The sequence below is a fragment of the Daphnia pulex genome, chromosome 5 (genome assembly GCF_021134715.1).
Source record: "Daphnia pulex isolate KAP4 chromosome 5, ASM2113471v1".
NCBI lineage: Eukaryota > Metazoa > Arthropoda > Branchiopoda > Diplostraca > Daphniidae > Daphnia > Daphnia pulex.
The window spans coordinates 2341045-2364635 of record NC_060021.1 but is presented as its reverse complement, the minus strand read 5'-3'; the positions used below and the strand labels follow the sequence as shown (position 1 = coordinate 2364635).

Below are 23591 nucleotides of genomic sequence, written 5' to 3'. Positions count from 1 at the left end.
TGAGAACAGCTATCGACAAAAAACGCCTCTTCTGGTAGCTATCAAACATAATTCGTACAAATGTTTCAAGATTCTCCTAGAACACGATGCAGACGTCGAAAAAAGTAACTCAAAGAATGAAACGGCGTTAGTGACCGCGGTACGATTACACCGAATTAACATGATTGAAGACTTGATCTACAAGGGCGCCACAATCTACAGCGGAGATCGATTGGCTAGAACAATCACAGAAATACTCATCTCACGGGATGACGTAAATAGTATACGGTTCGTCCATATTTACAAGAAAAACCTTTTAGAGCACGATCTGGTTAATCAGGAATTTCCTTTGACTTTGGCAATAAGCCATCAGGCTAGGAATTGTATCGATTACATCCTCAGCCAAAACCCAAAAGTCGAGTCATTTCTAATCAACAGAAAATTCAGCTGCCCCATTTCAGTGGCTATAAGAAGAAACGACATCGAAACCATAAGGGCTCTAGTAGAGCTAGACAGATTCCAGCACATTGTCAACACAAAAGTGCATAAATCTCTTTCTTATATCCATCTAGCAGTGGAAAAAAACCGCCATGAAATTGCCGACATCCTACTATACCACGGAGCACACGTAAATCTACAGGACAATAATGGAAACACGCCCGCACACTTCGTGAATGATATACCTACGTTAAGGGTATTGATTTCTCACGGAGCCCGCCTGGAACTTGGAAATCGTAACCACGAAACTCCAATCATGGCCGCAGAAAAAGATGGCAGGAATGCCGTCTATCAATATTTACGCCTCTACAACCATGAAAATAGGAAAAAGGCCTATAAAACACTCGACACTAGATTTTATTACAATAATTCTGACAGAATCGAGAAAGCGATAGCAGCCATGAACATAATGTCGGACGAGACCTCCCAAAAAGGAAACTACGAGGATATGCCAGACTTGGAAGAAGGACCGCCAATTAAGCACATCCCTATTCCGCCACGAAAAATCAACGAGAACATCTACCCTACAAGAACCGAAATGTCACGCCTAGACGACGGTGCACCAAGTCTCAAATTACGAAATTTTAAACGCCTAATAGACAAAGCGAAATCAAAACTACCCCCACCACCTGGATACCGACGGGACTATTCTTTGATAACAAGCGAATCAGACAGCGACGTCGAGAAAAACATTATTGCCGACAACAAAATAACGCCTTCCGAGAATGAAGATGACGACGATCTAAACGAATTAGAATAAAGGAATTAAAAATAATAATAATAATAATAAAAAGATACAATGGTAGCAAAGCGTTGTAGTAATCACCAGTAGCAGCTAATAGTTGTTTACAAACAACAAAAAGAAAAACCTAAAAAAAAAAAGCCAATAACATTTAATGCTAAAAAAAAAAAAAAAAAAAAGAAAGATGCTAATTAGCCAATAAATCGTAGTTACCGCCTTTTTAGTCATTGCCTTGACATAGCATCACTAATGAATCGATTTTACCCAAGCAGCTTACATGGACGCCAACGCAAAAGTGCTAAAGAGAACGTTCGCGTTAGTAGCTGATAGAAAAGAAAAGACCGTGGTACTCCTGGACGTAGAAGCAAGAGTAAGGAAAATACCAGCGGAAGTAATTAGCAGCAGCAGCGAAACTGTAGTGTTTCAAACAGAAAGGAGATTTATTAACAACAAAGAACAAATCGACCTTGAAGCAGATTCACTAATAACACTTCACGAAGCGGATCCGGAAGACGAAGATCCACTACACAGCGACGATCTTTACTACGACGACGTAAGTTCAATCGATAGCGGATCGACGGAGCCGAACCCTGATCTACCACTAAACTTCGCCTCGGACGAAAAAGCAGTTTCCCCCCTTCCACCAGGACTCCCCAACAACGACTGCAGCGGAGAAGCTGAGCAGATGTACGCTCCCCCAATTCTTCTCCGAAGCGAGGAGGAGTATCAGCAAAACAGGAAGGACCTCATTAACCAATACAACCGCGACAGCCGTGAACTATATCGACGTTTTTACTCCCAGGCCCAGCAACTGAAGCAAGCACGAAAAAGAATTTATTCATCTTAGCTACTTTACTCTTCGACTTAGCTACTGTCTTTGACAGTGATTAATGACTTTGACGTCATTAAAAAAAAAAAAAAAAAAAAAAAAAAAAAAAAATAATAATAATATATAGATTCATCTTGTCTGCACCTTCTTTAAGTTAGTTACCACCCCAACTTCTCTCTTGCGATCTTTTTCGACTATCTACTATAAATATCGCTGTAAAATCTTTTCTTTCTTCACTTCGCTACCACATATTTTATCCTGTTCATCATGGCCGGACGTGGTCGACTTCTTCTTGGACCTGACTTCATCCACGACGAAGTGGAACTCACTACGCCACCAGTAGTTGGCCGAGTAATTGAATGGCCTCTTCCTAGGACCGAATACCGGAGTTATCCGTCTGATGACTTACAAACTTCACCGTCTCCATCGAACGAGCCGGAGCCGGAACCTGGGACATCGACTTCGTACACTTCTCCTGACGACCAGAAAACACGGGGCGTTAAGCGGCCGTCTACAGCACGCTCTTCTAAAATTAAATACAACCGCGTTGTATTTTCGCCTCCCCCCTATTCATCAGACGACGACGATGAACCTTCCCCGGTTCCGATTTCGAAAAATAGGACTCGACAGGTCATAGCAGTGGTCCCCTCCATAAGACCGCAGGCTCCACGACCCGTTTCCACCACCGTCCAGACGCCGGAGCAACAGCCTGCCGCCCCTGCCGGCCCAGCAGCTCCCCAGACTAACACTCGTCCGACGCCCGAGAACAATCCGGCCCTTGCGCTGGAACAACTGAATTTAATCAAACAATTCATAATCGACCAGGAGGAACTGAAACAGCGGTATTTTTCCGCTCTCCGCAGCCTCAACCGTCGATATGGAGACGATCGTTGATTACAAACTTTTAAAAAAAAAAAAAGGGGGAGGAAAACATAACAATAATCACCAGTAGCATTGACCATTTACCTTTATGCAGATTTTTGCCACTCTTGCCTGTTTAGTGATTTTTACCATTCTTGCCTGTTTTAGTGACCTTATATGTAGCAATGTTGTGCTTTTAATCTTACATGTAGTGATGCTGTGCTTTGCCAATGTTAGAAGATCACGCCCCTTCCCAGTTTGGAACATCTCCAAGCAGGGGAGGAGTGTAATGTTAATTCACAGCATATGGCAAAGCCATTGACAAGTTCTCACACTTGTTGATGCGTTTACCATACGCACCTTCTTAATTACTTTAACAGGCATGGCTACCATCAGACAAGCCATCGCTCATCATCCCGTATATAAATCGGACATTCGATCTATTTGAGGTCTCGTTGTATACGGTCACTAGCTTATGCTTGTAATCGTGTTACAGTTGTCTTGGTTGTTTCTCAATACACCTTTAACCGCACCTCTCGTGTTTTGACTCTTGTGACTCATCATCACACTAACAACGAACGGTATTATTAAAGGATGATAACCGGATCGCAACGGAATTTTTTTCCAAAACGTACAAAGCCAAAGGGCGTCCAACAAAAACTCACTCAACAACACGAAACGCTTATTCTTGCAGTAAAAGCTAGCAATTACCGATTTTTTTCAGTTGTTATGGCATATGTGGTCCTTATTTCAAATAAGGACCAATGCATAGAATCCGACATATTCTTCTTTTCTTTTTTATTTTATATTTAATTCTATCTGTTACCGATAATGTTATGTGATGCTATCATTGTTATAGTATGCGATTCATATAGAATTGACTGATTTTTTCCTATCGTATTTTGAATAACGACACGGGAATTTCGAAAAAAATTTTAATTTGGCAAACAAAAAGGACAAACGAGGCGGCGCATAATTCCAGGGCGTAGTACTTGAAATGCGTGTCGCTTTCTGAATGTAAGAGTTGGCGACGTTCGGGTGATGAAGACTGGCCAAATCGGCTTCATCCTCTCCGTTAACCTCTGGCGTCAATCAACTGGATTCTCTTGACGGCCACCGGTTGAAGATTAAAATTCCCGCGGAAGACGATGGAGTACGTAGAACCCACGGCCTAGAATGTTATCTTCGTCGTACTGCACTTTCATAGCTGGAGGTGATGTGGGTTGATTTACAATTCAAATGAATTACCAGCTTTGTATAACTTTTAAGGAAATTGAATAATGAAGCAACGAGAACAGAGCAAAAGACGAGTCATACTGAAATTGCCCTGGATTTTTAAAGCGATAACAAAATTGTCCAGCGCCTCAAAAATGCCCAAGTTGTGATAAGCCCGCGATAAGGGTAGGCACGTCTACGTGTTACACCATACACCGTGACAGATCTTTGGTCCCCTTATCTTTTGCTACAAACACGACAATATGACTCATCTTTCTGTGCTGTATCATTATTAAGTTGAGTTCAACAAAAAAATTTGCTGAACATAAACCATTTACCAACATTTTCCAAATGGACCACAACTAGAACATGTCCTTTAAATTTGAACCTGCATGTACCCCATGTACGTCATCACAACTGTTTTGAAAAAAATGTTTGCGGCAGCTGTTTTACAGCTGCTTTATAATCCAAGGAAATAGCTTCAAAGTCAATGTGATCAGTAGTCAAGTTTTTCAAATGAAACACTTTACCGTTATTAGTCAGCTGAAAGGGTTCGTCAAGTATACTTCCATTATATCGTTCATATTAACCTGCCAGCAACATGAAATATTTGAGAGTAAGATCATTTCGATTATTTCTTTTTCATTATTTTCTCCATTTATAGGTTGACGTAGACAGATTGATGCAGATCACATTATTCTAACGGCCTTGAATAGCGTAAATGTATTCCCGTTGATCAATGTCAAGTTGGCGAGCTACGTTGATTGTTAATTTCGATTTTCAATGGACCACTAGACTGATCATTCCAACGAGTAAAGCGCAACTTTGATCTAATAGTTTATTCATCTTGAAGAACTCCATCGCGGCGGATTAAATCTGCTTATCTTGCTCACATCTTTCACTTTTTAAAGCTTCCAATAAGTATTGAAACTTGACGAATTCTTAGTCATTTATTATCATTCTTAGGCAAACTGGCGGCCACTATTGGGCAATCGAAAGTAAAAACTGGTCCGACGAGTTTCATAAAAAAAGCATTAAAATTTGAATAAAAGCCCAAGCGTGTTTGTAGCATGTAGGCCTAGTGGGAAATTCCTTTTCAGTATTTTTAAAAAAGCTGCTCTGCAACTCTGCTTTAACAGCATTGCCCGAAAAAACAATGACTCAGCCGTAGAAAGAGGTAAAGCATCCGCAATTATATAATCAACGAGTAACCTGTGAGCACTGGTCAAATCCGGGAAACTTTGGTCTAGCGTAAAGTCAGAATCTTTTGCTATTCGCTTGTAGCTTAATACCACGTGGATCAGCTGCCCATAATAAATTTTATCGTGGGAAATCTGCCCAGTCAGTAGGGGAGAGTGGGGTGACTGGCTCACTTTTTTTTTCTCTTAGCTCCCATTCCCTTATTTTCCAACGTATTTAGATCCACCAAATCTTAAAAGAAAATGAATCCTTCCTACTTTAAATGGTGATTTTTTCAATCCGATCTAAATAAATTAAGACTAGGTTATTACCGATAAAAAAAAAGAGAGCAAACCCGCCCCAGATACGGGGTCACTTGCTCACACCGCCGGGGTGTCTCGGCCCCTGTATTTCTTACGGAAAAACCGTTGACTGACAGTAGAAACTCAAAATTAAAAAAAATAACCAAATAATGCAACCCACCAACGGAATATCAATAAAAAAGCTTAAATAAGTATGGTAGTTGACTAAAAACACGAAAAAAGTTGACCAAAAATAATTTTACTGCTATCATATGCAATTTTATGTAAGCCAAAAAGCCCCGACGCTGTGTGGCCGATGCGCCCCCAACAAAGGGGTCTTGGTATATTATTGAATATATCTTATTTAAACTATTGTAAATAAAAAAAAATAAACAGGATTAAAGAGAAGATAAGGTAGAATATTTTCCATATTTTTTTTATAATTTTAAAGTAATCGGGAAAGCCGATATTTCATTCAAAAGTCAAGGTAGGACGACCCAATTTTAAGACGAAATTTTTTTCCATTTTTCATTCCTCAACCGTTCGTCGTACTACCATGAAATTTGGTTTTAAGATGCGCATTACTAACATCTACATCTCCTGATTTTTTCAATATCTTATTGCAATTCTAACCCATCAAGAAATCAATTGAGCCATCTGACCCGAACGCCAGATCGCCCCACTCTCCCCTGCCTTACTTGAAGATTGCGTCATCACGGCGATGCTATAGACATCTGGTGGTGATTTGCGACTGACCAATCACAGCGTGTTCGCAATGTGACATGAATAAGCTCCTCCCCCAAATGCCCGTGACATGAATAAGCTCCTCCCCCAAAATGTTCGTGACAGACACAGGCTCCTCCCCCAAAAGCTTGTTCTCTTATTATATATGGATGATAGGGGGAGAGGGGGGCTAGTTGGCAGGTGGGGTAAGTTTGCATATTGCTAATTAGACCCCTTACAGACCAAAACCAATCAAGCCTTTTACACGAAATATGAAAGACAACACCCAGATTGCTCATACAAAATTTCAAAAGTATACGACTTCCCCAACAGGAGTTATAGCAAGAAGAAAAGAAAACGGCAAAAAGTTTTATTGGGCCTCTCAGCACTTTTTATTTTTCTCATAGTATAAAACTCTAAGAGTGTCAGAAAACCCATTAGCCAAATAGAATTAATATTTGTCTTATTTTTAAAAGAAACCCGACATTTATACATTTAAAAGTTATTTAGTTGTCAATTTATTTGTTCGAAAAGCACCCTGTGGGGTTAGTTGTCAGAAATTTTGAGGGGCATGTTGCCATACGGATTTCTCACCAGGTGCTGAGTTGCAAGTTTTCAAAATTCGAACTAGAAATGTTGGAGCAATGGAGAATCGTCAGCAGCCAACTTACCCCGTAGGTGGGGCAAGTTGGCAGACTTTTTTTTTGCAGTTTTTCTCAATTTCACAATTTCGTGTAATTGAACATTGTAAACAAATACGATCAATTCATAGAGAATTTAAATCTGAATCTGATTCATTCATTCATTTTACCAGTAGTATTCAAAATATTCAAAAAAATTCAGGAAAAATGCACCTGACAACTAACCCCCCCTCCCCTAGATTGGTGTAAACAGTCTTGTACAGTTTTTGGTAATTTGGTTGATTTTCGTGCGAAGAATTCTTCTTTTTTTTAATCTTAAGAGCTTGTTTCTGCTCATCACACAATCGCGTCTTGGATGGTGTCTCAACTCTCTTGCTCTTCTGAGCTTTGGCTTGATTTAAGATGGCTAGTTCTTCTAAATACTTAATATATTCCTTTTTATGGATCTAATTTAATGACAGATGTAACATTAATGCGTGACTTAAATATTAATAAGTTTAGTTTTATAACTATAAACCTTAAAGTGGCGCTGCCAATTTGAAGTAGCTGCTTGAAGCTGCTTGCTTAATATCCCTATCTGAAACCACTGAACAACCGTAGCTTGATTAACAGTAGCATCACTATCTGAATCTGACACACGGATATGACAGAATTGACAAGACAGTAACAGAAGTGACAGGATTTATAAGTAGCCGATGTTTAATATGGAAAAAAATTATTGTGCAATATTGCCAATTTGACAAAATCTTTGTTATCTGTCACCTGTCGCAGAGTTATAGATGTCAACTATAGCTCTGCCTGTCGGCAGAAATCTAAAAAATGATTTTAATTTGTGAAAATGTGATTTAAAATCATAAAATCACACAAAAAAATTAAAAAAAGTGACTTAGATCAAAATCAAAATCACAGACCAGTTGATTTAAATCGCGATTTAAATCATTTTCGATTTAAATCGCAATTGATCTTTCGAACGCTGCCCCTACCATAGTGGAATTCCACGGAATTTTAAAAGCCTAAAAAACATATTGATGTTGCGGTCGCTATTGTTGTTACGTCAATATATCTCTTAATTAGGTCTTTATTATCTTGGTGGTTACCATGGAAATTTATTTCTTACCGTTATCGTATCGGAGTCCAAGTGTAGTCACCTTAGTCACCTGTTTTGCATCATTTTTGTCGACGTCAAGTTTTTTGTACTATTTTTTATACAGTAGGCACCGAAAGTGTCCGGACATCCAAGAGAACCTTATAGGAAACCAATGTTTTCGCAAGGCGAAAAGTGGTCAAATTTTCATTCGATTTGAATGAACATTTTTTCGTAGGTTCTCTCTGTTGATGTAAAATGACTGTCAGATTGTGGTCAGAAATAAATGCATTGTATTTAACACATGGATGGAAGGACAAGTTACCTTTATCAAGTGTGTGGAATAATGCACTAATTCAGTTAACGAAACAGAGATAGTCTTCTCTTGAACAAGTCAGGAAAGTAAGAGAGTCTTGGAACATGAAAACGAGGCTTTCAGCTGACAGACAAGGGGATTAGGGTTAAACAGCAACCTTTCAGGAATCATGCCTTCGCTGGGGTTCGGCAACTTAGTTGGCAGCGGAGATTTCTTTGAGGCACGACTTGTTTGAATTACTTCAACACTCTCGGGTGCCAGGAACAACCATAATTTTTTGTTGAATTTTAAAATAATGCAAAGGGTAGGTTTTTGTCCGAGGCAAAAGTGTCCGGACAGTAGAGAGGCCCATATGTAAATGGGCTTACTTTAGGTTCAAATTGTGACTCACTGGGAAATGCTAGAGAAACGCAAACGGTCTTTAAAAAATATCTGCGTTTCTTCTATGGCACCCGCGAGTCACGATTTTTTAAAACAATTAGTATTCTTTCCCTACCCACCCTCAATTTCTAGTTTGCTAGTTATGGAGGCCAAGAAATGATTGGTGTGCTAGATTTGGAGGCCGATTCGCGCTAGACGTTGCTCAGTGTTTCAATTTTACCAACGGGAGGTTCGCATGAAGAATTTTTAAAGAAATCTGGCAAAAAGCGTTAGTTCTGAGCACGCCCGTAGGACTGCGACTGTCGTCCATTGAGTCTACCTGGCTTCCCCTTTCTGAGTCCAATCTCTGTTTATCTCTGCACAAACCCTTTAAATTTTTCGAGAATAAATTGAAGATACATAAAGAATACATTGAAACAAATATATAATACACAAGTTAAAAATATATAGCTTGTATTATTCGGTGTTCTTCACTGAATATATTTAGGGGAGAGTGGGGCGAAATGGCTGTGGGGAAAAATGCACTAATTTATTTTTTGTGTAACTCAATTGCACTAGCAATTTGAAAAAATTCAAGGACATTAAGAGTAAAAAGCCACTTCTTAAAAAAATTGTCGAAATACGGCAATTGGTTCTTGAATGCAAAATAAATAAATTTTCTATCCAAAAATGGTGTAGTCCGTACTCAAGTTACGAATGAATTATTGACTATATTAATCAATTTAAAAACATTAAATGCTATCTTGTCTTTTTAACCCTTATTTTTTAAATTATTCTAAAAATAAAAAGTATAGATATTTCATGATTTTTATTGACCCCCTTGTTCGGGGCGAGAATGCGTTGCAACGTAGGGGCAATTTGCCTTATTAAAAGTGGTACAGGCACTAATAATTAGTTTTTAAATATTTTCAAAACAACTGTTACTAAGACACTATTTATTGTATTTATGTCTATCTGGTCATTTATTTATCAATATCACATTAAAAATTTGAGTTTACTGATAGGTTTAGCTAGGAAGTGTATTTCCCATAAGAAATGCAGGGCCCAAAATACCCCACTAGTATGGGCAATCCGCCCCACGCCTGGGACGATTTGCCCACTTTTTTTATTTTCTAAATCTTAAATAACTTTTTCCTGTTATGTTGCATTAGTTTGAAAAAAAAGAGCAAGAAAGTTTAATTTTTGCTCTGTATTAAAATTGTGCTCTGTATTTTTTGCTTATGTATAAAAATGCATTACTGCTGTATGCTGTCAAAGCACACTGAAAAAAATAATGGATCGAAAGTAATGCACAGTGAATTGTGACTTTGCCGATTTTTCAGATTTAGCCGATCTGGGAACAATACAGTGTGTTCAGTTTGAGAAGATCCAGCTATACATAAGAGATTTAAATAATTTTCCTTGTTTTTAATCTTTTCATTTACATACGTACCCAAGTAAACTTTACATCACTCCCTAGGTTTCTGTTTTCATTAGGGATAGGAATAATTGTTGGTCTGGTCGTGTCAATTGCAAAAGCATTCTTTCCGTAATGCATTACAGAATCTGTCATACAAATTTAAACAATAATTTAGTTTTTCATCCTTACATTAATTTTTTTAGTGTATTAGTATTGTAAAAAAAATATACCAACCATTTATTTGTTGAATTTTCGCAAAACTTTTGTTTAATATAGATTTTTCGATAGAAATCCATTACAATTGTGTATTTCCGATGGGAGTATAATACCCAAAATACAATATAACCTTTGCGGCCACTATACCGCGTTTAGGAGAGAACCAGGTTATCTTGGACAAAAATGTGAATTTTTAAAATATTTCTTGTCTTTTTTATTATTTAGTTTAATCCTAACCTTTTTTTAAAAATTTATTTTCCATTTAACTGTAAGTAAGGCCCTAAGGCAACTAAGCTTCTTTCGTCATTTTATAGTTAGTGTGGTTGAAATACACCCTGGGAAACAATGTCCAGTTTTACCCAACCCTATGTCTTTTGTATTTTACACATAAATTTTAGTGTTCTTGACATTAAAATCCTAAAATAATATATTTACGTTTAACATTCAAAGGATGAATATTCTAAATATATCTGAAATTATTTTAAATAAAAAATGCAAAATTTAGCGGTAATGGAAACAACATAAAATCTTTCAAGTTTTTTAATTTTTTAGTTATACGCACAATAATGATGAACGATAAACATAAATTTACTTTATAATGTTAAAGTTTCATTTCTATATAAAAATTAGAAATAATTTTCACCCCGTAAATTTAAGAACCTAAGCATTTGTCAAATATGACCCATGTCCAGTATAACCCATTAACCCCGTTCTCCTCTACTTCAACATCCTTTTTAGGTCTTTATCACCTTGGCGGTTCACGCCTGCGGTACTGTCATATTCTATTTAAATATTAAAAATGCGATCTTAATTCTTACCGTAATCGTAGGGGAGACCGAGCGTAGTCACTTCCGAAGCAGTGGTTTTGTTGAAGTTAAATTGATGTTCTATTTTAAATTTTTCAGCATTTAAGAAAATGGAAAGTGGAATGATAAATGATAGCCTATACTTACTTAAAATAATATTGTTAAAATCTATTCTCACGAACGAGTCACGATCTGGGCGAGTGTGTTCATGGAAGAATCCAGCGGCGTGCATCAGTTCGTGGAGGACGATACCTGGATAATCTTTTGAGACGCATCCATCATCGAGACTTAAATCTTGAGCGCCTCTATTGATCATACCAATCCAGCTATTACATCTTTTTTTTCAATTACAAAGTAGACTTTTAGGAAAGAAATCATTATTATGTAATTGAATTTTCATACCCAGTTCCACTTTTAAGAATTCTTATATAATTTGTTTCGCTAGTTCGAGGAACTAACTGGATGCACGTATATTTGTGGTATTCGTTCATAGCAAATGCGATAACTGTTCGCTGGTCGGGAGCTTTTTAATGAAAAATAAATTGTCATGATTAAACAACGACCAACCAAATTGGGCAAAATCAGGAAAATGCTCTTACTGTAGGCATTTGAAATTTCATAGGGGATCTTTGCATTCGGCCAGCGATAGCTATTGCTCAAGATAGCATTTTTGTCCCCAAAATGCTTAATGTCACCTTCGTACAGTGTAGGATCCTGTTTATCCCATGGGAAAGACTGTGTGATCAATTCTACATAAAAATATTACATGAAATCCATTCATAGAATAAAAAATAGTTTAAAATCTAATAAGTGTACTCAAATGAAGTGTGCAAATACCATTTATATATGTTTTTTAATACCTTTTCCTATTTCGTTAAAATTTCCTTTCATTTCTTCAGTCAATGGCATTCCAGTTATAAAATTTGTGCTGGACTGTATTATTTAAAAAAGAAAACGGATGTTGAAAATTTATGTGTTTAAATTTTCAACTTCTTTTACCTGTATCTGAAAATCATTGTCTAAATTTTGTGGGACGGGCGTTGCTGTTACCGATACGAACCATAAACTCGAAAAGGCCACAATCATCGACAAGGGGCTTCTCATTCTTTTATTATTTAAAAAAAATAGAATTGTTGCCTGTATCAAATAAATTAAGATTTTTTAAATATTTTTGCTGTATTTCTTATCTACTTTATTACTATCGAACACTCTTGCTCTCATTTTAATACCTTGTGACCATCTATCTTTTAACAAAGAAAGACTCAGCAGACTTCGCGATAATGTGTAGCTAGCTTTTCAGCTCCTTTTTATAGGAAAATTTTTTAGCTGAGGGCTAAAGTGAAAAAAAAAACTAAATGTGAAACATCGAAAGGGATACATTTGCAAATAGCCTTGAAACATTCTTTTTTCAGAATGTTTAGACTGAAGCAATCTATTGGTCACTTTATTTTTAAGATTCTGTTTTCGAAAAGATTAGCAAAGAAACCTTCAAATTTAGATTTCATATCTGAGACCTTTCGCAACTTAAATACATTATATAAGCTAATGAACGTATTTCGCTGATGAACTTTGACTTGCGAAACGCTTCGTTAACGTGTAGTTGTTGTTTATGTAACGAAATCGTTCGCGAAGGAAATCTAAAATGATGTTACGCAAATAAATTTGTTATTCTCTAGTGGCAAAATTTTTTACCCTCAGTCTGCATTGATTGAAGCTATAAAATGGCGGCTTGTAATCGATGCAGTCATCAGTTGATTCCCAATACTGCCCGAAAACATTTTCGCTTTAAGTCGGCTCTCTTGATTTCTTGCTTCTATCGATGGGACTGTCTTCTTTGGTTGGTTACGAAAATGGATATTGTAGGCCAAATTTTTAGCTAGGGGCTAAAGTGAAAAAAAAACAACTAAATGTGAAACATCGAAAGGGATACATTTGCAAATAGCCTTGAAACATTCTTTCTTTCAGAGTGTTTAGAATGAAGCAATCTATTGGTCACTTTATTTTTAAGATTCTGTTTTCGAAAGGATTAGCAAAGAAACCTTCAAATTTAGATTTAATATCTGAGACCTTTCGCAACTTAAATACCTTATATTAGCTAATGAACGTATTTCGCTTATGAACTTTGACTTGCGAAACGTTTCGTTAACGTGTAGTTGTTGTTTATGTAACGAAATCGTTCACGAAGGAAATCTAAAATGATGTTACGCAAATAAAATTTGTAATTCTCTAGTGGCAAAATTTTTTACCCTCAGTCTGCATTGATTCAAGCTATAAAATGGCGGCTTGTAATCGATGCAGTCATCAGTTGATTCCCAATACTGTCCGAAAACCCATTTTCGCTTTAATTCGGCTCTCTTGATTTCTTGCTTCTATCGATGGGACTGTCTTCTTGGGTTAGTTACGACAATGCATACTGTAGCGCTGCATTCATATATTTAAATGTGATCACTCCTATTTTTTATTTGTTTAGGCTTTAGCCCTTTGCTTTCTTGTCGGTTTGCATTCCCATCCACTAAGTAATCGTAAGAAAAATAGTGTTCCTTCAATAGCAAACAATTTTTAAAAAATCTACAAATTTTTATCTTAAATATTATAGTGGTAAAATTCGTGGGTAATCATGAAAAATTTTTAAATGATATTCCCGCTGCATCAGGAGATTTTCCGTATTTGGTAACAAAATGATTATTTGCAAATTAATTATGCAACGAAATATCTTTCGTTAGCTATCTTTTTAGTTTGACACCGTGATTTTTCTTCAAATTTCGTTTTTTGTAATCAGCGACAATCCGAACCATTTTTTCGAATTGAAAATCATTTTTTGTGAGCTGACAAAATCCTAATATAATCGAGAGAAGTATTTTCTATTTGATCAATTTGATTAACGAGTTATTCCTAAGTCAAAATAGATGTTTTTGCTAAAACCCAAAAATGGTCTAGTTTATCATCTTAGTTCCCTAACCAAACCTGATTAAGACCTCGTTCTCCATTTTCGTAAAGTTAAAATTCTTGTCGAAAACGAGATAATTACAATTTGTATGATGTTTGATGTTACAATAACTCATAAACTATATTAGCAAGGCAGCCATGGACAGCACCATTTGATTTTCTAATAAATTCTGAGTAACAAACGTCTACATGGTAATTTTGCAAAATAAAAATCCATGTATTTGAACCAGTGGATCCTATCTTGCCTAAAATATATGATAAGATTAGACAAGATAAGATATTTATGGTATCTTTTCGGTATCTTTCTTGTGTCAAATTTAGTTAAAATGAAGTATTTCTAACTCTATGGGTATGAAAATAATGGTAACTTTTGCCCTAAAAGATACGATACTTAAGATCCCATCTATTGGTAGAAAAATTAATTACTTTTAAGGATGAAATTATAAATTAAGGCCAAGGCTGTTTAGACTGAGAGCTGACTCATCAGAACGTTGCGGACTTTCAGCGAATTAGTCGTGTTTTTTTTCGTCTGAGACTTTGAGTCTCTATTACACTCTGAGATTTCAGTTTTCTGAAAGCAAAATCTCCTTAATTTTTATTTTTCATCGAATTGCGTGTGAATTAGTGATCATATGTCGTGCAACACAATGGGTGCTTCCAGGCGGTATTCGGTCAAATTGGTTTTTAGACACGTGATCATCAAACACCAAAGGTATTGCTTGGAGTCAATCTAAAAGTAGAACCACTATTGGTGTTTGGTGATCACGTGTCAAAAACCAATCTAATCGAATACCGCCTGGACGCACCCAATGCAGAAATTCAACAATTTATCGACTCAAATTTCCTTTTTCAATTTTTTTTGCTAAACACAACTTGTACATTAACTTATCTTATCTTTAGCCCACCATAACAATTCCGAAAATATCTTATTTGATCTTAACTTGACTGTTTTTCTAGATAAAATCTTGTATCGGAGCATTTTTTTTTTGATATTACGGATATCTGTATACTAAACTTTCTTTTTTGGCTATTTTTTAAATATCTCAACCATAGGGTAAAAAAAAAGAACTGATTTTCTGATTTTAACTCTTCTTTATTTATTTTGGAATAACTCGTAAACCAATTGAGCAAATAACAAATTCTTTTTATGGTAATTTAAGCAGGATCATATATATTCATTCTCTTTAAATTGGGGTTTTGATTCCAATAATTGATTCATGAATTCGTGCCAACGATTTGTTGATGTGACATGAATTGACCCCTTTTTTCTCCATCAGTGTATTTTGAACTTGAATGGCTATTTGTGTGGAGGAACCCTAATTGGACCTTCCCATATCTTGACTGCAGCTCATTGTTTACACGGGTAACAACACAGCTTTATTCCTTTGTAAGATTAACCATTTTCAACAAGCAATCCGCCATCACCCATAAGAATATCATGTATCATAATTTTTGAAAGTTCTGAACGATCGTCAACCAATGCATTATTAAAAAATGGTTCTTAAGATGTTATTAGCTGACAAATAACCGATTAAATGATATAGAGATTTAGACCATTTCCCAATCATAAATACCAACCATTATCTACCAATCCCTCTCACAATCCTTGCGGAGGATAGCCGAAGCTGATCAGCCGAGAACGAACAAGGTGGTATTTTTTAAATTTTAGTCTCATAGTAGAAAAATAGAAAATAAGGGTTGCACAACTTCTGTCTGGTTTGGTGGCGGATTTATTGTTTAAAAAATGTAATCGATTTCTACTTAGAATATGATATAAAGTTTAGTAAACAACATTTTTAATATATTTACTTTGTGATTAGTCACGCAATCACAGAAATCAGCAAATTCAGTGCTGTGTTAAATTCACTTGCGATTGACGGAAGAAGTACAGGAGCTGTTATAAGAGGAGTAAAGGACTTTATCGTTCACGAACAATACAATCCCAGCTACAAGGTAAGCAGATTAAACTAAAATGAATCGAATCATTCATAGGTGTACTAAATATGGTTTGTTATATGCTACTCCTATGGTTTAAAAGGGTTGTCATTATATTTCACGCTTTAATTAAAATGGTTAACAGTTTTGGAGGTTTGTCTTGCAAGAAAGAGCATGACCTAAAATTGGTCTGAGTTGGATTTTTGTATTTTTAACAACTGAAAACCCATATAAAACACAACGTAGGTCGATTGGGAACAATAACGTTCATCAGGCTGAAGGCCGTTTACGGGAAGATTCTTTGCGAAGGTTCTTTTACAGCTCTTTACTTAACTTTACTTAACTTCACATTTGTAAGTAAAGTAATAGTAGTAGAAAGTAAAGTGAAAGAGAAGTAAAAGAATAGTAAGAGAGTAGTAAAATAAAGTAAATAGTAGTAAAGATTAGTAAATAGAGGTAAAAGTATAGTAAAATGGGTAGTTCTCCCACACTTTTACAGGAATTTCAAGAAGGTTTCAAGGGCGCAAAGACCGGATTTTTATGTCCAACTGTTCGGGAGTTATTCGGGCATTAAAAACGGGGAAAATGCGAAAATCACAAATTTGCCCCTTACATTACATGGTTTTTCTCAGTCACCAAGTGAAAAAAAATATATCTTATTGACACAAAATTTCTTAGATGTTCCTCAATTGGAATCCAAAAAGATTTAATTGTTGTGCAATCATTTACTGAGATATGAATGATCTCGTGATATACCTATTTGGAACGATTTCCAACTCATTTAATTCGACGTTGCCGTTAGGTTTATTTATGTCTTTCGCTCCTCCCTCCCGTATTTTTATCTATTCGCTTTCTCCGTTTTTTGTTCTTTCTATGTATCAGACGGGAGGGGGAGAAGGTTTTTCATACCCGAATATATCCCGAACAGTAGAAGGAAAAAATCTAAACTTTTATCCGTTGAAACCGCCGTAAAATTCTGAACAAGAAAATTTGTTCCCGAATTTCTACGACCATTCCCGGATTTGGTTTCAAAATCGACCTCCCCCAAAAAGCAGATTTTTTTACTACTTGAGTGGGAGATTGCTTGTTAAAAGTAATCAAAATTATGTTAAATATCATTAATTAATGTTATTTTGTTGATCTGTTTAACACAATATTATAAACAGGATAACGACATTGCCATATTCATCCTAAGTTCGCCAGTTACTAATCTATCGTTCGCTACTCTTCCTACTGATTCCATAACAAAAGCAACAACCTTAAAAGAACCTACCACGAAAACCCCTACGACAACACCTAAACCAACATCGGCAAAAGAAAAACAGACCATAACAGAAAATTTCAAATCCACTATCAATCAACAAAACATAACGACTCAAAAACCCAATCAAGAAGTATTTTTTACTTCAACATTCATACCTAAAACAACTGCATCGACGACAGCAAAAAATACGACTTCAGGCTCCGATTTAGTTCCGCTTAGTAATATTTTCAGTAGCTTACTAGCAATCAAGTCGACAACAACACAACGTCCGACAACTAAAACAACTATTACGACTACACCACATACCTCAACAAATGCCATTTCAACAATTGCAACGACGACAGCAGAAAATACCACGTCAGGCTCTGATTTAGTGCCCCTTAGTAATATTTTTAGTAGCTTGCTAGCAATTAAATCGACAACAACACAACTTCCGACAACTAAAACAACTATTACGACTACAATGCATACCACAACAAATGCAATTTTAACAATTGCAACAATATCAGAAAATACGACGCCAGGCTCTGATTTAGTGCCCCTTAGCAATATTTTCAGTAGCTTACAAGCAATTAAATCGACAACAACACAACGTCCCACAACTAAAACAACTATTACGAATTCAACGCATACCACAACAAATGCAATTTCAACAATTACAACAATATCAGGAAAAACGACGCCAGGCTCTGATTTAGTGCCCCTTAGCAATATTTTTAGTAGCTTACAAGCAATTAAATCGACAGCAACACAACGTCCAACAACTAAAACAGCTATTACGACTTCAACGCATACCACAACAAATGCAATTTCAACAATTACTATGACATCAGAAAATACGACGCCAGGCTCTGATTTAGTGCCCCTTAGCAATATTTTCAGTAGCTTACAAGAAAGTAAAATGACAACAACACAAACCCCCGCAACAGCTTATAAAACTACGGCGAAACCCAACACCAATAAAACATCAAAAACTAAAACAACAATTGCAACGACGACAGAAGGAAAACCAACTTCAGACTACAAGTTGGTGCCCCTCAGCCATTTTTTCAGTAGCACATCTGCTAAAAGTGCTTTTAGTACTTTTGCGAATATCCCGGCCGTTATAACTGGATGGAAAACAACTTCTCTAGGTTAAAATTTATAAAATTGTACGACTTGAAAATATTATTAACAAATTTATAATTAATTTTAAAAGGAAGAAGCTTTTCAAAGGTATTACTGAAAGCGGACGTCATAATAAGAGACAACTCCTTCTGCAAAAGTCAATATGATAGTTTTTTTATCGGCACTCATATGTTGTGTGCCTCCGCTTCCAGCGCACACACTTGTCAGGTACTCAATAAAACCTTTATTATAGGATATGAGTGGTCGTTTTTGAAACATTTTAAAAACAATTTTATTGCTAAACGTAGGATATGAGTGGTGGTCCCCTGTTCGTTAATGGTGTTCAAATTGGTATCTTCAGCTGGGGAAATGGCTGTGTTGATTCTAATTTTGCTGGCATATACACCAGAGTCACCAATTACCTTGGGTGGATTGCAACAACAAAAGCCCAAAATCCATAAATAGAAAAAACAATGGTACGATGTCTTTGAACCGGATCACATCAGCACGGTCTAAAAAGGGAGGTAGAGAAACGCGCGCTATCCCTGGCATCAGTCAGAATGTAAAAGGCAGCTCAGAGGGTCCCACGGCATTCCACTAGAAACACCCCAAGTAACGTGGAACCCTCTAAGCTACCTCTTACAATCTTCTCTTACGACTTTTGTCTACCTCTTCTGTAAGACCGTGACATTAGTATGCAAATTATTTTAATAGAATTGGCTTTTTAAAAATATGTCGCTCACCTATATGAGTTTATCATAACTTCGTTACATCCTTTTGTATTTATTAATTCAAAACAAGGGACAAAAATATTATTTATTGGGCAAGTAAAAAAAAATATTCCCCCAAAGTAATCTAGAGTTTGTCGTTTTTCGGCCTTTTTCATATATCCTGTCATGGCTCTACGTTTCTTTTTTAGTTTGCGGAATGGCGTTATTACGGTTTACTAACGTTTAAAAAAGCAACACACTTATTTTAAAAATATATTCCGTATGATGGCTGGCCTAGAAAAAATGCCTAGGATTGCCAAGTCTATATTAAAAGTGTGAAATCATTTAGCTACATCTACGTAATTGCTCAGACTGGGGAATTGTTACATACTTCCTGAAGTTTTGTGAAAATTTATTTGTTCAACGAGTAAAAATACTAAAAGCGAGTTTTCATTTTTTTTGTCCCATATAGCCCCGGTCTACCCCAATAGAAAAAAATATATCATTAGAAAATTTGGCATAATTTAATATTTTGAATTGCTTCAATAAATTTAAATAACTTTGGGTTTAATTTACTATCATGTTGGATTGTTAAATCGCAAAAAAGCAATTTATTAATTTAAATGTGATAGTCCCTCATTTTCTTCATGTTCTAGCCAACTGCGGATTCCAGATGAAGTATGACGCATTTTGCAGATTTTTCTTAACAACCCGTCCGCCACTCAAAGAGATAATTTTTGGGGTTTTGATTTTTCGGAAATCGTCGCTTGGGGTCCTAAAAATTAAATGGTGGACGGGTTTGTGCGGAATTTTTCGCTTAGTCGATTGGTGGAACCGCAATTGCCTAGCTTTTGCAGTTTAGGAGATCTATGAAAAAACTGAGAGGCGGTAGCCGAAATTTTGATTTTTTTTTCGGTTTTTTTGCAGCAGTTTTCTCGTCAACTGCTGCATAGAAAACTAACAAGGAGCTTTACTAAAAAAGATGGACAATTTTTACTGACCAGACAGTTTAGAATGGCCGGTTTCATAAAATGAAAAATATATGTAGTAAAACATGAAAAATACTACATTTATAAAGTGTAGTTTTTATTGCAAGGGCTTATATATTTTTCAAAAAACTTCTGAAAACTTACATTTTTAAAAAGCCGCCTATTTCAAGATGTACGGATTATTAAAATTTTAATTTTTGTATCTATAAATTTTTTTCCTATATATTTCCGATAGAAAAAAAAGGAAAAGAAAAACAGCACAAAGATGGTGAAATGAACTGGTAGATAACTGAGTAAAAACGGTGATTTAAAACTTGATCTTATATTTTTAAAGAGCGTAGGTAAAACTCTTATTACCCTAAACAAAATCAAAATTTTGAAAACGGTGAAAACAAGCGGAATGAAATATTCACTGAAAACATGGAGAGGGACCTATCGGATGCTTTGTACTAAAACATGATTTTAAAATAACTGCTCTAAACAATTTGCGCATGTACTTTCTTCGTAATAGGATGTAGAAGAGGTTGAAATAAGAATAAGAAAGAACAAATAAAGACGAATTGAAAAAGAACATGCATAGACACTATATTTAAAAACATTTAGATTTATAGAAAAGAGGAATGCAATCTATTTCGATGATCGATAGTAAGAATTGCTATATTTAAACTTTTTATGAAAAGCAATGTGGTGTATGTCTTGTACAGAAATATGTATAAGGTATTGTTATACATAAAAGTTTCATATTGACGTAAAAGGACGATTTACTTGACCTCGGAACAATACAGTGCGTTCAGTTTTAGAAGATCCAGCTTCAAAAAAAAATTTAGAAAATAAATATTTCTTGTTTTAATCGTTTCTATTCTATACTTACAGAACTAAATTTTCTTCTATTCCCTATTTCTACGTTTTCATTTGGGACAGGAGTAATGGTTGGTCTGGTCTTGTCAATGGCAAAAGCATACCTTGAATAATGCATCACAGAATCTGTCATAAAATGAAATAATATTTTGGTTGGTTACACTTATGTAAGCTATTTTTTCTATAGTTTCTTATATATTAATTTTATAACCAATAAGCTGTTAAAATGGGAGATTCCCACTGTAGTGTTAATGCTTATAGACGTCATTTAGACTCTTTATCACTTTTGAGCCTTTATTACTAAAGTGGTGTACAACTGTAATATTCCATAAAAATTTTTACAATGCAAACATTTTTCTTACCGTAATCGTAGGGGAGTCCAAGAGTAGTTACCTTCGATGCATCGTTTGTGTTGAAGTTAAAGACATGCTCTATTTTAATTCCTTGTCAATTAATAAAGTGAAAATTTAAATATGTAAAAATGAAAGCCTACACTTACTTTCCAAAATATTTTCAAAATTAATTCTAACAAATGTGTCACGATCTGGGCGAGTGTGTTCATGAAAAAATCCAGCCGCGTGCATAAGTTCGTGCAGGACGATACCTGGACGAATTCTTGAGACACATCCGTCATCAAGACTTACATCTTGAGAACCAATATTGACCATACCAACGTAGCTAGAACAGCTTTTCAGTTCCCAAATATCAAATTAGTTAAAAAAAGAAAAAAAAACACACAATATAATTGAATTTTTCATACCCTGATCCTTTTTTGTAGATTCTTATGTAGTTTTTTTCGCTAGTTCGAGGAACAAATTTGATGCACGTATTTTCGTGGTACTCGTTCATACCAAATGCGATAACTTTACGCTGATCGGACGCTTTTTATTAGAAAATTAGTTGTTAAGATTAAGTGACGATCACCAAAATTCGATAGAAGTCAAATTATATAAAAAGTACGATTGGTAATAAAAGAATATTCTTCATCAACATCATATTAACGAAAATGCTCTTACTGTAGACATTTGAAATTTCATAAGGGATCGTTGCGTTCGGCCAACGATAGCTGCTGCTCAAGATAGCATTTTTGTCCCCCAAAAACATAATGTCACCTTCATAAAGTGCGGGATCCTGTTTTTCCCATTGAAAAAAATCCTCTAAAAATTCTACGTTTAAAAAAATTTCATAAAACTCATTAACGGAAATCAAATAAGGTTAATAAAAAAAGAGTACAAACATATTTTTTTAATTACCATCTTTTATATCTGAAAAATTTCCCTTCATTTCTTCTGTCAACGGCGTTCCAGATACAAAATCTTTGCTGGACTATAAAATTGTTTGAATTATTAATATAAGCATGTGCTGATGTGCAGTACTCACCAGACGATAAAGAACATCCCCAAATTTTTAAATCCCTCTCCCTTTTAACCCTCTGTTTGTGGTAAGAAAGGGGGAAGGTGTTCTAAATTTGTTAACAAGGGTGGAACGTGGGGGTTAGTCATACAACAATATCAATAAGCGTGTATGATTTGTTGATTAAGTCTTCTTCTGATCGGGGAAAAAAGATAAAGAAATCTATCCATAGCCTTTAAGAAGTTATGAGAGTTGCAATGAGACATATGGCACCATAAAAATACACGCACAACAAGAAGGTGTTCTTAATCGTTTTGTGAGTAAGGTGCAAAGTAGTAAAAAGAGGGTAAAAAAAATTTAAAAAATTGGGAGTTTCAATAAATACTTGTTTTTACCTGCATCCAAAAATGTTGGTCTAAGCTATTGAAGACGGGCGTTGCTATTGATACAAGCCATAAACTTGAAAAGACCAAAATCATCGAGAAAATGGTCATCATTCTTCTCTTATTATTTTAATAGAATAAATTTTGCCTCTATTACAAATACATTTGATTTTTTTGGTGTTTAATAGGGCTGTGTTTTTTATCTAATTTACTATCAAATAACTCTATCTACCTTTATACCTAGTGACTCTTGAGGATAACTTTTTAACACTGTGAAGACTCGATAGACCTCGTGACAGAGTTGTTAGATTTCAAGCTGCTGTTTTATAGGGAAAATCCACGCCTGAAGGCTAAAGTGAAAAAAAACGAACAAAAGAAACATGTGGGGGCAAAGATACAAATAACTTAGAGAAGTTATTTGCATCAGAATTTTTAGTATATAGCATGGAATAGATTCCTACTATTTTAAAGATTCTGTTTGTGAAATAAACCATTAATTTTGATTCTGGTTCAAAAACCTTCTGCAACTCAAATCTATTTATTAGCTAATGAACTTATTTCACCGATGACCTTTGTCTTGAAAAACGTTTCGTTGTTATGTAGTCTTTGTTCATTTGGGAAACCTGTGGCAAACCAAATCCGTCTTCATTACGTTACGCAAATAAAATTTTTAAATCTCTTATGGTGAAATTCGGCGACTGTATTTATTCAATCAATAAAAAGACAGCATACCAAGGTAAGCTATTTCAATTAAAATAGATCAAATAAATACTAGATAGGAAGAAACATGGTCATTTTTAATGTCTTTCTTGATCTTTTAAAGAATATACATTATATATCCACTTCCACTAAACTTAGATTTTGTTTTAACATTA

General features: G+C 35.4%; 3 protein-coding genes and 1 long non-coding RNA gene across 13 annotated transcripts; 1 reads left to right on the top strand and 3 right to left on the bottom strand.

Moving 5' to 3' along the window:
* Positions 1-7129: 7129 nt before the first annotated feature.
* Positions 7130-8841, bottom strand: LOC124193479. Its single transcript, XR_006874277.1, has 3 exons — positions 8379-8841; positions 7487-8298; positions 7130-7415 (listed from the first exon to the last, which is right to left on the bottom strand). It is a non-coding gene; the product is annotated as an uncharacterized LOC124193479 (long non-coding RNA).
* Positions 8842-9924: 1083 nt separating this feature from the next.
* LOC124193477 (hatching enzyme 1.2-like) lies at positions 9925-12453 on the bottom strand. Of its 3 annotated transcripts, none has more exons than XM_046587320.1 (9): positions 12401-12453; positions 12171-12308; positions 12032-12104; positions 11771-11920; positions 11574-11694; positions 11319-11506; positions 11184-11252; positions 10183-10295; positions 9925-10122 (listed from the first exon to the last, which is right to left on the bottom strand). In XM_046587320.1, the coding sequence occupies exons 2-9, from the start codon at positions 12273-12275 to the stop codon at positions 10075-10077; spliced, it is 867 nt and encodes a 288-aa protein (XP_046443276.1). In that variant the 5' UTR covers positions 12276-12308; positions 12401-12453; the 3' UTR covers positions 9925-10074. The 3 variants fall into 3 exon arrangements, 2 of the variants coding, with proteins under 2 accessions (XP_046443276.1, XP_046443277.1); XR_006874276.1 differs by lacking the exon at positions 9925-10122 and adding an exon at positions 10384-10537 and having other exon boundaries at positions 12401-12447; XM_046587321.1 differs by lacking the exons at positions 9925-10122; positions 10183-10295 and adding an exon at positions 10621-10700 and having other exon boundaries at positions 12401-12447.
* Positions 12454-12918: 465 nt separating this feature from the next.
* LOC124193476 (mucin-2-like) lies at positions 12919-19757 on the top strand. 6 transcript variants are annotated; one of them, XM_046587319.1, is made up of 9 exons: positions 13463-13564; positions 13642-13693; positions 13768-13841; positions 15395-15480; positions 15938-16070; positions 17219-17887; positions 18212-18449; positions 18515-18651; positions 18732-19328. In XM_046587319.1, the coding sequence occupies exons 1-9, from the start codon at positions 13547-13549 to the stop codon at positions 18882-18884; spliced, it is 1560 nt and encodes a 519-aa protein (XP_046443275.1). In that variant the 5' UTR covers positions 13463-13546; the 3' UTR covers positions 18885-19328. The 6 variants fall into 6 exon arrangements, 5 of the variants coding, with proteins under 5 accessions (XP_046443272.1, XP_046443275.1, XP_046443273.1 ...); XM_046587316.1 differs by lacking the exon at positions 13463-13564 and adding an exon at positions 12919-13008 and having other exon boundaries at positions 17219-18449; positions 18732-19757; XR_006874275.1 differs by having other exon boundaries at positions 17219-18449; positions 18519-18651; positions 18732-18749.
* Positions 19758-20330: 573 nt separating this feature from the next.
* On the bottom strand, positions 20331-23034 carry LOC124193478 (low choriolytic enzyme-like). 3 transcript variants are annotated; one of them, XM_046587325.1, is made up of 9 exons: positions 22949-23024; positions 22729-22866; positions 22234-22306; positions 21997-22146; positions 21741-21861; positions 21480-21667; positions 21343-21411; positions 20994-21106; positions 20331-20931 (listed from the first exon to the last, which is right to left on the bottom strand). In XM_046587325.1, exons 2-9 carry the CDS (start codon positions 22828-22830, stop codon positions 20884-20886), a joined length of 864 nt encoding a protein of 287 aa, XP_046443281.1. In that variant the 5' UTR covers positions 22831-22866; positions 22949-23024; the 3' UTR covers positions 20331-20883. The 3 variants fall into 3 exon arrangements, with proteins under 3 accessions (XP_046443281.1, XP_046443280.1, XP_046443279.1); XM_046587324.1 differs by having other exon boundaries at positions 22957-23020; XM_046587323.1 differs by having other exon boundaries at positions 22729-23034.
* Positions 23035-23591: the final 557 nt, after the last annotated feature.